The 17,493-nt window shown below is 36.3% G+C and overlaps 1 protein-coding gene across 2 annotated transcripts in view; it reads right to left on the bottom strand.

Annotated features, from left to right (window-relative positions):
- The window catches only part of ANKRD12 (ankyrin repeat domain 12), a 64,711-nt gene that overhangs the window by 17,961 nt on the left and 29,257 nt on the right, over positions 1 to 17,493 (bottom strand). Inside the window, exons 3-7 of one of the 2 annotated variants that reach the window (XM_065628925.1) lie at positions 15,797 to 15,944; positions 7,454 to 7,600; positions 6,335 to 6,535; positions 2,026 to 2,168; positions 553 to 700 (exon numbers count right to left, since the gene is read on the bottom strand). In XM_065628925.1, the coding sequence (XP_065484997.1) occupies positions 553 to 700; positions 2,026 to 2,168; positions 6,335 to 6,535; positions 7,454 to 7,600; positions 15,797 to 15,944 (787 nt within the window). The remainder of the gene's footprint in view (positions 1 to 552; positions 701 to 2,025; positions 2,169 to 6,334; positions 6,536 to 7,453; positions 7,601 to 15,796; positions 15,945 to 17,493) is intronic. The other variant, XM_065628926.1, reaches the window with a different exon arrangement.

A 17,493-nucleotide genomic window follows, 5' to 3' on the forward strand; every position in this document is an offset into this window, starting at 1 on the left:
CCTGCTCCTGAATTTGCAGAAATACAGCAGGGGCCAAGAATTCCTGCCTCCACGTAAGCAAGCAACTATCTGGTCACCTTCACAAACCAGTGATTCCAACACTTGCAGGAACTTTACTAAGTGTAACTAAGTTACACACACACGTGAGATGCTAGCTCTCAATTCCTCTACTAAGGATGTGAAATAAGTGATTTTGGGGATATTTTCCCCCAGGAAGACCTCTCAGAAACCACTTTGTATCATAATAAATAAGGTATTTTTCTCTCTATCTTCCTCTGGTAAAACCACCATTCAAAGGTAGGGTTGATTTGGAGAGTGGAAAGGGTTTATTAGAGAGCAAGAGAAAAAAAAAAAAGTCGGAGTAAACATTTCAGGTAAGTAGACTCAATTGAAAGATTTGAAAACTACCTCTAAAACTAGAAGTGGAAAACAACCTTAGCAATAGCAATTGCTAGCTGCAGCAAATCATAATAGCCAACACCTTGCAAAAGATTAAAACCACTACAGGTGAACTGATGCACTTGAAGTATGCAAATAAGTGTGTACTTTTACCTGAGCAACTGTCCTCATCATCAGAGATGGGCACCTCCCTTTTCAATAGCATTTCCAACTCTTCAGTTTCAGCAACGTCAACAGGTCTCTCTCCGTGCTTATTGGCTTGAAATGGATTTCCACCATGTCGAAGCAACAGCTTCACAATCTGCAGCATTAAATAAATGCTTTTTTTAGGTTTTCCACAACACTACTTGACCAGCACAAAAATCTTCTACTGCACACCAAGCTCTCTACTCCTCTGCACTCAATTCACCTCCTTGCTCCAAATTTTATAGCACTTAACTTTAAGGAACAGGAAACATTTTCCAAGTAGCAGTACTATTGGTTTCCACAGCATTTCAAAAAAGCCCTGACAGAGATCCAAGTGTCTCACTGGAGGAACAAACTACCCCCATCTGCAACTGAATACAATGCAGCAAAATCAGCTATTTCCCCAGCATGAAGGGCAAAATGTTGTTAAAGTTACAATGATACCAAGGCCACTGCATTTTCAGGACAGCATCCAGTATGGGCTCCTTTTTCTTTGCCCTACATGCAAAGAATGGGGAAATATAGCAGACAGTCGACATGTTAACATGAAATTTCAGAATTTTTACGGCACATAATGTTAGTGAGATGGTCACAGATATGTACACTGAGACCAGACAAGCAAGAGGACCTGTTCTCCAAAACTCTACTACAATTTTATGCAAGTTCAACCTAAAGACCCACTGTTGTTTAGATACTCATGAGAAACAGTTACTAAACAAGTAATAAAAATTTCACAGTCAGATTATCACTATTAAATTCTCTAGCCTTTCCAGAACATCCTTTCAAACTGAACATCTGCTTTGGAAGGTATACTTGATTTAACGATTTTTTTTTCTTTATACAGCAGAACACACACATAGTAATGAAAGAAAAGAGATAAAGGGAAAGCAGAGTAATTTCTGCATCTCGTTTGCAGAAAACAAGAACAAATGCAGAAATTAATGTAAAACACCTACATGCTCCATTTATCTTCTCTGCTAAGTCATTATTGGTGGATGTTTAAAAAAACATTAAGAATATATATACATCAGTGCCTATTTCAAAGTCCATAAAGAAATATATAAAAATAAATGTAGAATATTTACCTTTAAATATTTTTGTATAGCTATAAACCCACAGTATACTGTTTGGAGACATTTTTCTTTTGAGAATGGTATACAGTTGAAGTCTCTCAAAAAAAGTCATTAAAATGTTTATTAAAAAAGTGAAACTTTTAAATATTTAAGAAAACAGGTTCTAGTGGAAAATATCTGGCAATAGAAGTAGGATAAAAACCAAGATGAAACAAAGAAAACCAAAGCAACTTCAAGATGCCTCCAAAACAGCAGAAGCAGAACTGTAAAACCATACGACAGCAATCAGGACAGTTAGGATTTGTCCTAAAGACTGAACATTTAAAACAACTTATTTATTCCCCTCCCATTCTCCCAGCACACTCACATTTCTATGCCCACTACTAGCAGAATCATGAAGAGGTGTATCGTCATCCAAGCCCTGGGTGTTCACGTCGGCTCCCGCTGCTATCAGGACTTTAGCAACATCGTAGTAACCAACATTACAAGCTTCGTGCAGTGGTGTCCAGCCTACAGTGAAGAGTGTTAAGTACATTTGAAAGGTCAAAGATTTATGTTTGTTTTTTTCACCTGTGCTAGAAATCTCTATTGCCTTGAAACATTTCAAAATACACTCACACACAGTAGTTGGCAGGACAGTAATGCCATCCATCTGATGAACAACACATGCTTTATCAACTTTAAACTTCATGACAAATTCCAAATTTTACTGTGATTAAATTGAACACAGAAATCACTGATCAAATACTAAAAGACAAAATCTGGCACAAAATCCCCAGGCTAAACATGTTAGAAATTCTTCATTTGTGAGCATAGGCAACATTATTCTATATGGAAACAGTTTGAAAACCACACTATTGGAAACAATGAGTATGGCAAATTATCATAGCCAGTACTCCTCTAGAGCAACTGAACATATAGCAGGAATCACTAAGAACATTCAGCAGATATTAGTCTAGATAGCAAGCTATTAATAAATATTGGCATAGAACTTATTCCTGATACGTCCTAGAATATTAGTCATTTTTAGCAATTTTTATTTTCACATTGATGATCTGAAGTTCAGTGCTCATTTTTTGTAGCAGAGCATCAACTGAAGATGGTGATCAACCCCCACACGCTATATTCATTACCTCAATCTCCTCACCCCAACTTGATGTCTTCCACTTCATTGCTGCTCTGAACTTCTAGCCTGCTGTTGATGCCTTCTTAAAGCCCAGTTCTGGGAAGACATTCAACTATTGTTTCCAACATAACTAGTGCAAGTCCGGAAGAGTTTATTCACTTGAATTCTGTGTCTAATCAGTAATGGTCTTCTACATCCATTAAGAGGTACAAGAAACCCCTAATTTATCTAATCCCTCAGTAAAGTACTTCCTCACCTTCATCTCTCACTCAACTTCACACCTACCACTCATTTAAATAAATAAAATGCTAAAGAAAAAAAAAAAAAGAACAGAAAAAAGATTCTACCTTATTCTACAGCAAAACACTTCTTCCTGATCTTTGTATACTAGATTTCCTCTCCAGTCATCATTTGGGTCATTCACTTTGAAGACTGCCTGGCTACCACCTCCTTCTTTCCATTTTCTTATCGTTTGCTCTTCAGCCACCCACAATGACACTCTTGTACACTCAGCCCTCTGATCCCTGTTGTCTTTCCCCTCATTAATTCTCTCCATAATTCACTCCTCTCCACGTTTCACTGCTTTGCCTTTCTACCCTATCACAATGTCCAGCCTGCCAACTCCAGTCCTGGCTTGCTCTCAACATCCGTTTCCTTTACTCTCGTTCTCACACAGCAGATACCACTCTGGCAGATATCCCATGAGCAGGGTTACTTCCTCCATTACGAATTCATTTTCTGCTCCTTTAGTTCTGCCAAATTCTTAACTAAAAATCTCCAATTCTCTAAACTTCACTGCATCCTAAATTATTCTCTTTCTCCACTCATGACTACTCAAATCCTCCTCCTGTTCATGATTTCTTCCTCTGCACAGGGTTTTGAAGTTCAGCCACCTCTGCTTCTCGCTTTGGATTACCAATGGAAAAGTAATTCTAAACTTGATCCCCAACACCTCCCCTCCAGAGTCCTGAATGAGGTCTTTAATGACTTGCTCCCAGTTGATTCTCAGAATCAGCTCTCAGCCATTCTCCTCATCCTTTCATCTGCCTTTAAAATTCATCAAACATCTGTATTAGGCCAGTCTGGGATGAAGCTACAAAGTTAACTTCCTTCATAACAGCTCGTACAGTGCTGTGCATTTGGGACTAAAACAGTGTTCATAACACACTGGTGTTTTCGCTACTGCTGAACAGTGCTTGTACAGTGCCAGGGCTTTCTCCCTCTCCTTCCCCCTAGGCAAAAGGCTGGGAGAGGACATAGCCAGCACAGCTGACTCAGACTGACCAAAGGTATATTCTATACCATATGTCATGGTCAGCAATAAAAGCTCAGAGAAATGACAAGGAAGGAAGAATGTTCTTAATTATGGCGTTTGTCTTTCTAAGCAACCATTACACCTGCTGACATCCTGTTTCCCAGGAAGTGGCTGGACGTTTTCCTGCTGATAGGAAGTAGTGAATGAATTCCTCTTTTTCCTTTGCTTGCACATGCAGCTTTCACTTTGTTATTAAACGGTCTTTAACTCAACACACGAGAGCTTTTTTCCCCATCTTATTTTCTTCCTCTGCCCTGTTGAGAAGGGTTTTAAGAGAGCAGCTGGGTGGGCATCTGGCAGCCAGCCAAGGTTAACCCACAACAACTCTTCTTGAAGTGTTTCTATTCTCCCTGTGATTTCCATGCCTCTGTCCTTCCCTGAACCTCTCCTTTTCTAAAATTGCTCCTATCAACAAGCTCATCTTCTCTCTCAGCTTCTCTGAAGATCTCACAGGGTTCTTCTTCTGCTTCGTTTCTTTTCTTCTTCTACATGCCAGTCCTGGGCAGCATCATCAAACACAAATTCAGCAACCCTCTGTAAGCCAAGAAATTACTGATCTGTTTCTTACCTAAAATCAAGGTTTTAGTCCATCTCATTAATATCTTCATGTCAAGTTTGAGCTGGCAACTAATTGTACCATATAGTTTTTGATTTCTCCCACTGGGGCCTGCTCGTCTCATCCATTCCCACTGAGAATATCATTCTCACTATAACCATTCATACCCATAAACCAAGCCTCTTCAGCAGGCTTTGCTGTAGGTCTAGTTAAAATTCTCACTCAGACCTTCATTATATTTTTGCTTCTATTATGCAATGCCTCTAAAAACTTGAAACTGCTAGTGCTGCCACATAATTACACTACTGAGGAATCTCAGTATTATCTTTATTCCCTTGGGGTGCCAGCAGTTCCCCACAAATTTTGTCACCTTTTCTTCAGCATTACCCTTCACATTGGGAGCAGAGTCTTCTTGGAAAAAAAAAAAAACAAAAAAACAACACAGAAGCAACAAGGCCCTTTCTTATATTTACTTCCTCATTTTCCCGTTATTCACTTCTACTGCGGATGCAAAAGAGCCAGTGTTTAGAGCTGATGTTAAGAGGTAGAGTATTAGGAGTAGTTAGTTATGCTGTTTATATAACGTGCACTTGATAGTCGTATTATTTTTTCGAGTTGTCCTTGCATTTAAGAGAGAAACATCTACTGAATCCTTTTTATAGATGTGTCTTAGACTCCAACCCCACAACAACCTCTGTACCTCACCCAACCCCTTTATCCTCTAATTTAGCCTTCCCTTCACTCTGCTTTATCCCTCGTTACCCCAACCTCCTTCTATGCCCTAAATCTCTATCCAATACTCCAGCTCCTCAGTCTTATGTCCTTTTACACTGGCTGAGGGAAAAACAGCAAGTACTTTGGCTTATCTCAGTATGTAAATGCATTTAATTTGGTACCTGGCCAATCCTCATCTGGCAACTACTGAACTCAAAACTGCAGGTTCTATCTTCTGTGAAAGCACTACTTCAAGGATCTCATATTTATTCTGCTGGAGATTTTTTACTAGAACATGTAGAAACATAACTACTGTGAGACTATCACAACAGGCAAAAATTTGCCAGAAAACTTTGGTCTTATGGATAAACAGACTATGAAGAAAGATACCAAATGATATTAAAAATATGGTACAAATTACAACTTACCTTAAAGTTCATCAATCAGTGCTGAAATCACAGCAAATACTGACATACCAAAACTATCACTAATCTAGCAGGACCAGACGACAAGTGCGAGCTATACTACACTCATCTGCATTGGTGCATATCAGCTATCCCAGTAATAAGTCAGTGTACATTACAGTGCTGCCACCTTCACTGTTACTAAACTTTGCATCTCCTCACATAGCCTACAATCCCCTCACCTATTGCTGAATTTGCCTAGTATAATTCTACAAAGTTCAGTAAGTGTGCACACACATTTTTGTAAATACCTAGAATGCAAAGCCTTGGCCACAACTGAAACCTCCAGGTATTAGTATGCTGTTCTAATAATATACTATGTACCATAGTGTCCCAGTACTGTCACTGCCATCAGAAATAAAAAATGTGATTTGAGAATTTCTAATAAGTTTAAAGTTATCTTATTCATTTTCATTTGGCATGAACTGCAATTAAACCTTTGATAACAACTTCGACATTAATTTTTAATTTGTACAGTTAAGAGAACATGTATCAACTTACCTGCAAAATCTTTTACATTCACATTTGCACCTAAACTGATTAGCTCCTTAACCTGTTTAACATCCCCTCGAATTGCTGCCATATGTAGAGGAGTTTCCCCTCGTTCATTTCTCTTGTTAACTTTGTCTTTTTGTCTTGAAGAAGAGTTTGGAGTTTTCTTTTGTGCTGGTGTTGTTTGTAACGGATGATTTAAGTTGGAATCTACAAAAAAAGTTTTTAAACGGTCACTGTTAAGTTATTTAAAATCAGGTGAAGTAAAATAGTATTAACACTTGCATTCAAAGATGACAATAATCAGCAAACAATTATATTTAAATAAAGGATGTATTTGACACTTCACATGTACCAACACCATGTCTATTTGCAACGTGCAAAAGTGTGTTTTGCAAAAATCTCACTATTTTTAAAGTAGGTTTCAATGACAAATGAAGTCTATCTAAACTACAAGGTTCACATACTCTGGTATAAATTATGCTGAAACAAGAGAAAGCATCACCATGCAGATTAGTATCTACCCTGCTTCCACTTCCTCCAGCACAATTCCACTACATTTTTATGTAGTGGGATGTCAGTTTAAGAAATTACTGTCTGTGTATTGTACTCCATGCACTTCCTCAGCTGTGCCAACATAAATGTTTTGGGGTGAACTGGATAGTAAAGACTTTTTAAGTACAACTGGACCAAGGACAATTTGAAGTTCTGAATGAAAAAACAAGGTGTCTCCTCTCTGCCATTAAATCTTAAGGAAATGATCCAGTTTCCTTCTAAATTAAAATCCTGCTCAAAATTGAGACAATGAGATAGTACTTAAACTTCACAAAAAACAGTTAACATTTCAGTTTTTAGATAACGCATATGGAACAGGGTTTGAGAGGCAAAAAGAACCAAAGAAAAGAAAAGAGATTTTTCAGGTTTTACAGCTATCATAACGCAACTTTTTGCATATAAATAGAGAAGGTCAAGATTCTTCATCAAATTACTTGTCAATGAAAATTATGAAGAATTTAAAAAAATCAATAAAAATCAAGGATTGCTGAAAAGCATCAGGGTTCAAAATATTCTGATTAGGACAGAATTAAAGAGGCAAGAGGAAGAAAATTGTTAACTCTGTAAGATCACCTGGACTATTGTCTCTTGCTGTCATCTGCATGAGAAGTGCCATCTGTTTGCGCTCTGACAGAGGATAACCAAAAAGAATGCTAACTGGTGTTGATTTCTTATTTCCAGCATCCTTCTTCATTTTCTTTTTCTCCGGACCTTCCTTTTCTGGAAATATTAACATCAAAAAACTCAAACTGCTGTTCTATTAGAACATTTTTCTAGAAATAAAAACATCCTTTTAAGGTATGTGAACTGGTGATTGGTGGCAGGTGATGAAAACCAGAAATTGCATCTTTAATTTACTGCATTTGCATTACTTTTTGTTACCTGTTCTAATCGTATCAGGATAATAAGCTACTGAGTTAAAGCACTTAAAGCTGTAAGGAGGGTTACTAAAAAATTCTAAAAGATGAAAAACCTGTTTCACAGCAGGAAGACTGTATATGTCACAGCTTTAATTTTCAGAGAATCAAGTCAGGTCCCTCAAAAATTCTGTGAGATCAGCTACTCAACTTTCAGCCTTGAATATACCAAGGCTGTGCTCCATTCTACTTCTCTCAAGACACCATGTTAAAAATTAGGAAAAGACTTTTCAATACTGGTATTTGTTAGGTAATTGGATAAAAGATTGTTTCTCTCAAACTCAACATCTTACTTCACCTTAGAGAAATTTCTTCTCCAGTATTCATATCCTTCAAAAACATAAAGCTATTTTATATATAACTTCTTTCTTTTTATCAAAATTTACAGAAGTTTTTTACAATTTCATGTCCAAGTTTTGAACCAGGAGCTAAAATGATAATTTCTAAAGTTATTTGGTATCTACAAATTCTCACAGATCTTCACATTGGCTAAATGTGCTCTGAAATCAAACTTTTTAATACCTAAATAATTTCAAAACTAGAATTTTGTTTATGTAATTTGGAAACTTTGGTCTATGACTTCCATCCTCTTCAGAAGTTCTTCCTTTGTTTTTCTATATTAAGGTCTTATAAACCAAACACGGGCATTTAGGTTAAAGTATGACAGAAAACAACTGATTTTTGATTACATGACTTTGACTAAGTCGCTTTTAACTGGAGCAGTAATTAATGATCTTAACATCAAACAAGTACAAACTCTCAATACATCAAATTTTTGGTACCACTATTTTCCAAAGATCATCCTACCTGGTGATTATTGTTTAACTGTATTTTCTAGAAACATATTAGTTGTATTTATATGTAGTGGAGACAATTAATTTCCTGTAATTATCTCATCTGTCCAGGCAACTGCTCTTTTTCTGTCTTAACAAGTTCTTATCAAATTCAACATTTCATATCTTGTAGGCAGCTTATATTACTTAGATCTACAATGTCCACCTTTTTCCTCTGAGCCCCTGAGACTACTACTTGATTATAAACATATTATACATAAAAGATGGATCAAGGAACCGTAGTCAACAATTAGGTGACTTGGAATTAAATTTTTTGAAAGAATTAAAAAAAAAATTCCAACCACCATTGTCAAGAAGGAATGGTCTGAAGAATATTCTAACAGCCTCAACCAACAGAAACAACATCTCCAAACTCTGAGCAAGTAATTACCTTGGTTTCCTTCCCTAAAAGCCCAGGTTTTCCAGAGATTCTGCTCACTCTACTGCATGTTCTCCTTTTGGAAGCCTCCCTACCATCTACCCAAAGGGTCTCTAACAGCTGGACAGGACTCTGGATCCTACAGCCACAGATAATCCCAGTTCACCCTCCAGGCTGGACAACTGACGGCAAAGACAGAATTCAGTAAGGATGTCTCTTGCCTGCTGCTTCTCCTCTGTGCCTGGCTGATGCACTGACTCCCATAAAACAAGCAAGAACATGAAACAAAGCTGAGATCTAAAAATTAGAATGAGAAATAAGTAATAAATGAAAGCAGGGCAGGGGAGAAAGATGTTGGACTGCTTAACTGGACTTGGCCATACTAAAATGCTGGAATTTGGCTGGGAATTGGTTGAGGCTTGGTTGGCGATTGTAACTATCAGTTAAACAAATCTGGTTGCCAGACTGATATCTTTAGCTCTTTGTGTAATAAGTTATTTCATCTTATTCTTATTGTGACCCATTACCACCTGATGAGACACTGTTCAGCCAGTTTTAGTTAATCTTAGTATTTTGGACCATGCTAAGAAAAAAAATGTGGAAATGCAATTAAGCTAAGTCAAAGTAGGGGGTGGGGATCTTTTTTTTAATTACTGTCCCCATGATTATATTGGTCTCCCAGTTTCCTTTCCTAAATGTCAACCTCAAGCACTTATATGATTAAAACTTCACTTAAAAGTCATCTTCCAAACCAGAAAACCTTAAAACAAGACTCCACTAAGGCAAACTTCACTGACCTTCTGCAGAGAGACAAAAAATAATAAAAATTACAAATGAGAAGCTTAAGTCCATTTGAGGTTCTTAACCATGCCATTCCACGTTTCATTAACCCCCAAACTGACTCTTTTTTTATGTTTGGATTTTTTCCACTTCTGCCTTGGGCTCTCTCTGTGGCCCTCCTTGTTTCATTTATTTCCTCTCAACTCATTTTCTGTGCACATCTTAGATCCCATAGTGACCAAATAAGACAGACATGATTTTACAGACTAAACAAGTATCAGTAAGACTATTTTAAGAATGGACCATTACAGACCTATGTACATATTAAAAAAACGCCTACAAATTTATCCATCATGTTTAAAAAGGAAACAAGATTCCTCTTCCAGAAGTAATTGATGAGATATTCTTTATCTTGTGGTAACAGAAAACTCCACAGCTCTGTATTTGATGTTTATACAATTTGAACAATAAGTTCCCTAATAGAAGAATAGTTTCAGTTTAAGAAATTAAGTTTAGGTAGAATTTCATGTATAAAATGGACTGTTAAAGTCAATCAGTTGTGGGTGGGTCTTTTTGTTGTTGGTTTGTTTGTGTGGGTTTTTTTGTTGCTGTTGTTGGTTTGGGGTTTTTGGTGGGGTGTTTTTTTGGGTTGGTTTGTTTGTTTCATTTTGAGCATTTTGTTTTCAAAGTCTATGGAATACCAATATATATATTTTTTTTTACATTCACTGTCCTCTCCCTTTTTTGGTGTGTTCTTCAGCATCTAGAAACAGAACATCAGGGAATTTCTTACTTGTTACTGAAAAAAATAAAAACTCTTCGAGTGGCTTCATGAACAATGATCTTTATTAAATAATCTTCATAATATGCAGCCAAATCTGCCTGAAAAAAAACATTCCTTTGAAGATTTTTCTTTTGCAATGAAAAGCTTTCCACATAACACTTTAAAAAAAAGCCAGGTTGTGTGCGACAGTGATTTAAGTGCAGTTGAGGACTGATTTGTAGAAGAGCTTCATTAAATTCACTCATAGTACTTGAATGTACTGGCATGAGAACCACCAGAATCACTGGCAATCATTTCAGGAGAACTTACGCATGACAGATTATGTCTCAAGGCAACCAACAATGTATCTATTTGTGGTTTTTGTTGTTGGGTTTTTTTGTTTGGTTGGTTTTTTTTCATTTTATTTGGGTAAATTACAAATTCCCAGTGAAGGTTTTCATAAATGTTTTAGGAAAAGAAATTATTAAATAATATAACATAGATTTCTCAAAACAGATCATGCCAAACTAACAGAATATTCCATTTGGTAAAATAACCACCTTAGTGGAAAAAGGAAACAAAGCAGAAAGACCAAATTCAAGCTTCAGGGCTCATGATAGTCTGGTTTCGTGTAAAACCCCCATCATAGTGCAAATTGTAAGGAATAACAGGATTAAGAAATAGGACCATGAGAAGCTAAAATATGAACTGCTTGAAATAAACGCTTCTAAGGAAGGTATAAGATTGTGTGATATACAACAAAAGCTTAATATGCATATCACCAACAACTGCAGAAGACAGGTCAAGATGATCAGTTCTGCAGATGAAAAGTTAAGAGAGACAGAGTTACAGAAATCTGTGTGACTGTGGTAATCTGACTGAAGTTATTTTGAAGACAAACAAAACACATCATGACTGACTGCTGCTTCCTGTCCTCAGTGACAGAGAAAGATCAGAATGTGATGAAGAGACCTCACAGTACACTGCAGAGATATCAAGGTACTATTGTGATAATTAATTAAGTGTATGGCATATTTATTGAACCAACCCAACACACACGTACACACACAAAACCACTTCCACTTTCCTGCCTCTGGCCAAAACAAAAGTTAAAGAGTAATAGTTGAACAATAAGTCCAAATCCAGCAAGCAGTAACAGTGTAAGTAGACCCTTTATCAGCCAAAATCACCTCTGCAACTATGGAAAGCACAAGTATAGAAATTGTGTTACGATGATGTACACATAGAACATTAAGAGGTCAGTTGTTTTGCTTTTCTGGTCGTCAATTAAATGCTAAAAGAAATATGACTGTGCTATGTTTGGACTACTTTAAGGACAGAAATTGAAGGGGTCAGAAAACAAAAATCAAGATGCCACTATAAACAGAAAATCTGGAGACCATCATTTCCAAGGAAAGATCAACCAATTAACACATTCAACGTAATTGTAACTCTTGTTGTTCTTCCTGAATAATCAACTACATAACAGGACTACAAAAAAAAAGCCCATGCTTATCTTCACAATGAAAAAATTTTTCTGATCAGCAGTTCTGTTTAATTATTATGAAAAATTCAAATGTCTCTCTTCAGAATAATAAGGTAGAGAAAGCAAACAAACTTGTCCTCTGGAAAAGCAGCACTTGCCTGTTGTTCTTACTCTGATAACCACATCAGAAGTTATTTAAAAATAACCAGATTAATTAAATAAATTAACAACATTTAAATAATGCTACGTAAGGAGTCTAAATAAGTGATGGCTTTTCAATCAAATTATATTTTTGGATAGGGAGACTTCAAAGAACTTACTACACAAAGATATAAAAAATGCTTCTCCTTCCACCATCCTTTCTACCAGTCTTAAAGCTTGCATGTAGAATCATTTGTAAGATTAATTTAAATAAGGGTTAAAGCTATCCTGCAAAATTTGCAGTATAAATAAATTAGACTGCAGGATTTATATATTGTATTAGCTTTTTGTGGTTGCTCTGATCAAAGAGTGGGGATGTGATAACAGAACCCTCAGTTTAGGATAAGCCATCCAAACCAGGACAGTGTAACATAGACACCCCTGCACAACAAAACAAACCAAGACTAGGAGGTTGTTGCTAAAGATGGGTATTTAGTGCCATTTCAGGTGCTACCCTTGTCCTACGGGCCTCTTCAGGAGGCCACAGGTCTCCTGTGACTCTATCAGCCCCATGCAGAATTCTCAGCTGCTCATCTCAACTGGTATTGCTTGACTACGTATTTAGTCAACGGGACTTGGTCCTAACCAGTATAAAATGTAACCTAAAGGCTAAACCTGCAAATATTTAATACTAATTTATTGCAGAAGTTTCTTAGACAAAACCGCCGATTTAAATCTAAATTTAGATAAACAAGAGGACTGGAATTGTTCTAGACTCGTATGGGACACTACAAATGCCGTTTGATTTCAGTCTTGACAAAACTGACTGGGTTTAAAATTTATTTTATGTATAGTTTTGTAGGAATCAAATTTAAATAAATATATATATATTTTTCCAAATTAAGTTAACATTCAGTTTGGCTGTCCATGTTCATTATCACTTACAGTTTCTAGGCAACACCTGAATAAAAAATTAAAAAACAACAACAAACAAACCCACCACAAAAAGGAGCAAAAGGTGGAATTGCAGGGGGCAATTTTTACAAAAATAAAGCAAAAAAGACAAAATCTTACTTTATGAATGAATAGTATGGAGACAGAAGCGAGACAGCTCTAATGATGTAAAGCTCTAAAAATTAGGTGTTCCCCTGCTTTGACCGATTTACCTGCCTAAACAGGATTAAACCCAATTATCATGGGGTTTCTACAATCACCTAGCAACCCTATCATGTATCTTGGAGATAAACCACTTATTAAACTGAACTATTAAATTTTTCATCCTAGAGCTACTTTTTTATGGCATTTCTTGATTTTTGTTCATGTGGATACATTTTTAGAAGACCCTAAATCTTTAAAAATATTTGAAAAATCAAACTCAATGGTCTTATCAACTATTACAGAGAAACTATTTACCAAAGCAGTAAGAACATTTGGCTATTCTGAACTCTGAAAAAAACCCAAACATATCGGCAGGCTATTAAAAATAAAACTATAGGGAAAGGATAAAATACATCCTGGAACTGTAATGGACAGTGGGAAGAATGGAGTAGTACCACACATTTTTTTTCAGAACCTAATTATAGAATACACAACCTTTTACCACATCCCCTAGAATACCACTACAGATTTTCACCAAGTATCAGAAGAAAACTGAGATTCTTTTGATGTTTTTAAATACTAGCACTACTAGCTGACAAGAAGCTTTTCATCACCTCTTCTTTCTCCTCTGTCTCTGGTTACTCTCTCATCTCCAAAAGCTTAATTTCTTCCTTCTCAAATAACACTTGCCATTCTCTGTACATAGTTATTAATAGCAGGGAGACACTTCTGTCAGAGGGAGCGGGTTAGCCCCGCAATGGCAAGCTTTCTTGGTGCCTAACGCCAAGTGTGTGTCAGAAGCAGCACTGCATTTCATGATCACTGATGTCAGTCCCAAACCTTGCACCAATTTAAGTGGTTAATTCCCACTGGTCTGGTCTAATTGGTTAGGTACAGAATCAGCATTGTAAAAGATGTTTTTACATCCTAGCAATGCTCCTGACTCTAAAGTTTCTGGAAAGCTTATGTACAAAGGTCCTCAAGTTGCTCTTTTATCCTTACCTCAACAGTAATGAAAGGGACGACAAGCTATGATGTTTGCTACACAGCAGTTACAAGGTATGTGCCTTCTATTGTCATATTAGTATTTCTTACCCCTGCTTGAACTGTTTATTTCATCTCCCTGCTACGATTTGTAACAAAATTGTGCACATTGTCTTTTTGTGCCTGCCTAAATGCCTAGAGTAATCCATCTTGTTTGTGGCAGCTGTGACAATAGATGCTATAGCAAGAGAAACAAAAAATTATATTACCTTACAAGATGCTGCTGTGACAATGAATTACTTAAAGTTGATGGGGTGGGGAGAGATGAGAAAATATTTAACACAGAAAACATTATATAAGTGCTAAATATCACTTCTAAATATATTTATTTCCATTATGAAAAACAAGGTCTAATACCAAGCAAGAAATTTAATAAAGCAGATGCTGGGAGGATATTTCTAATTTATACATGGTCTTTTCAGAATCAAGTGGTTTCATAAATAGTGTAAGACTCTAGAACTCTGTAAAACCACTGAAAATTGAGATGTAAAGCCAAGTGTATAGTCTTGTAATGCGACTACTTCAAATTTGGATTTCATATGATATTCTCTTTACAGTAACAAAAACATGTATGTAATATCCAGGAACCAAATCTTCTGCATTAAATCAATCCTGGACAAAAACTAAACATGTACCGAGGTATATACTTCTATCTTGCATTTAAATTTAAGCATGTTAAGGGAATTACCTGTTTACGAAAATAGTCAAATGTACAATGGGCACTGTATAAGAACCTGTAGTACTGAGCCTCTAAGAAATTTGGGGACCATGCCTTCTGGTCACCTTCCAGAGGGCACAGATACTGTTCTGCTGCCAACAGAACTATTACTGAACTGTAATGTAGATAACTAATTACCTAAACTTAGAGATAACTGTACTCCACCTTGATTTGAAAAGAGCCATGTTAAGAATGGTATTTGAAATCAGTTCTAATCGAATATGCTTTAGTTAGGAAGAACTACCAGCTTATACAGAGAAGGTATCTTGACCAGATCATAGGAACGTAGAATAAAAGAAAAGTTTGCTCTCCAAGGCTAGTTTAGTTAGTTCCATAACCTTACCAGTCTTTCCCACTCTCCCTCCCCAAAAGGGCTGACAGCTCCCTGCACAAGGCTGACAGCTGTCTCTCAAATCAAGGCACTTACATGTCTTTTCATCAGTTTACTTGTTTAAGCAAATGGACCTCTAAGAGATGACAATGAAAAGAAAGATTTGCTACTAAAACAGAAGCAAAAGAATGAAGTTAGGAAACAATTGGAAAATGTAGATAAACTATGTTGACATGGTAGCTCTTGGTAATGAGAGGACGAAGGCCTGTCAGGCTGAGATGCAACAATCAGAAGCAAGCAGGCAACTTTTATACTTAGTATCCTTTTTATGCAGAATAATCAATATAATAAACATAATAAACAATTAATTAAATTAGGATGTATTTTACCAACAAATAATTAGTTAAGGAAAGAAAAAGGTTCTACCTGTGTCTGAATTGCGATCTTCATTTCTGGATGGACTAATAGTAAAAGGAAGTTTACGTTTCATGGAAGACTTTTCTTTCATCTCCTTCCCCATATCACTCCTATCCACTTTTGGAGTTTTGCTGTAGGATGCAATCTTGTCCTTGCTCTAATATAAATAAAAAGTATACTAAGTAATTTTTGCATAAAGCAGAATAGTCTTATAACGTATACAGACTGAAAAGACGGCTATGTGAGAATGTATGTGCATGCGTGTCAGTATGTGTATTATGTAGTTTATTCAAAAACTTTTAAAGTAACCTTACTAAAAATAATCAACAGCATTTATTTTTAAAATTAGTATCTTCTGTGATATTTCTCCTTCCAGATACATCACTGTAGAACTGCTGTTCACTCTTAGAGCTTTGACTAATAAGCAAAGGAACAACACAAACTAGACAAGAATTTGCTAAATCTCAATGACCATCTCAACTTTCTTCTCTGACCATAATGTAATAATCACGTTAAAAGCACATTAAAAGTCCACACTGCAATTCTGACTGTGAAAAGTAACACAGTAACAACAACAAAAAAAATCCCAAACAACCATCCACTCTCTGCCCCCACCCTGTAATCCATCCATATGAATTCCCTGTTTCAACAAGAATAATAGCGTAGTGCTTCATTTTCTAAAGCAAAATTTACTAAGAACTTAGAAACTTACAACTTAGAAAATCAAATTCAGAAAAAATAAGGACAAGCTATTTGAATTTTTAGCTGCATAAATCTGGGATTTTTGGCTTATAAAACATACTTAAAGATAAACAGAAAAACCTGGATGGGCACAATATTAACTTACGTTTGATTACTTTGATAATATAGGAGGTCAAAGTAAGTAAAAGCAGCAGGTTAGTGAGAAGACTGCTTGAGAAAACCCTCTGCAAACCCCAACATTTTAGCCTACTAATCAAGACACAATGTAGAGATAATAACATTTTCTGTTCATTACATGCTGCAAAAAACACATTATCCAGCTATGCCAGCTATCACAACTCCACAGCTTTATATCATTGTTAAGAGATGATCGGGTGAAACCACTAAGAGATTCCCTTTCCAAAGGTAGAAGAGGCACATACACTTACTCGCCAATCAGTGAAAGCAAAAAGCTGCTCCTCAGTACTTTTGAATCAAGAAGTTAAAAGATTTATTCTGACTAGAGGAAAACTAGAAAATAACTCCAAGTAAAGGTACTACTCTCGAGAGCACCCTCCCTTTATTTAAAAACAAACACAGGTAAGAAGAGTAGTTTGATTATATTATCTGAACACTGAGTTCAATCTGTTGCAGAAGTGATTACAAAAAGAACCTTTAAATAAACTCTAAAATCTTCAGTTGACATATGGCTGTACCAGAGAGATCACAAAGAAGGGATTAGTCTATGTCAGGAGAATTCCTGAAGTAAAAGATAGGTTTTCTCTGGGGGCATCAATCTCCACTCTAATTTTGGAACCTAAAAAAACAAACGAACAAACAAAAGAAACCAAACCCAAAACCCCAAACCAAAATGCAGAATAAAACCCACACACTAAAACCAAAACCAACCCTCCTCCAAAACCCCAAAGGAAACATCATCAACACCCCACCCCCACCTTTCCCTTACATGCTGGAACAAGAAAATCTATAAATCTAAACCCCCATAAGCCCTTGGGAGATAGTGC

This window comes from Caloenas nicobarica, chromosome 2 (assembly GCF_036013445.1).
Source record: "Caloenas nicobarica isolate bCalNic1 chromosome 2, bCalNic1.hap1, whole genome shotgun sequence".
NCBI lineage: Eukaryota > Metazoa > Chordata > Aves > Columbiformes > Columbidae > Caloenas > Caloenas nicobarica.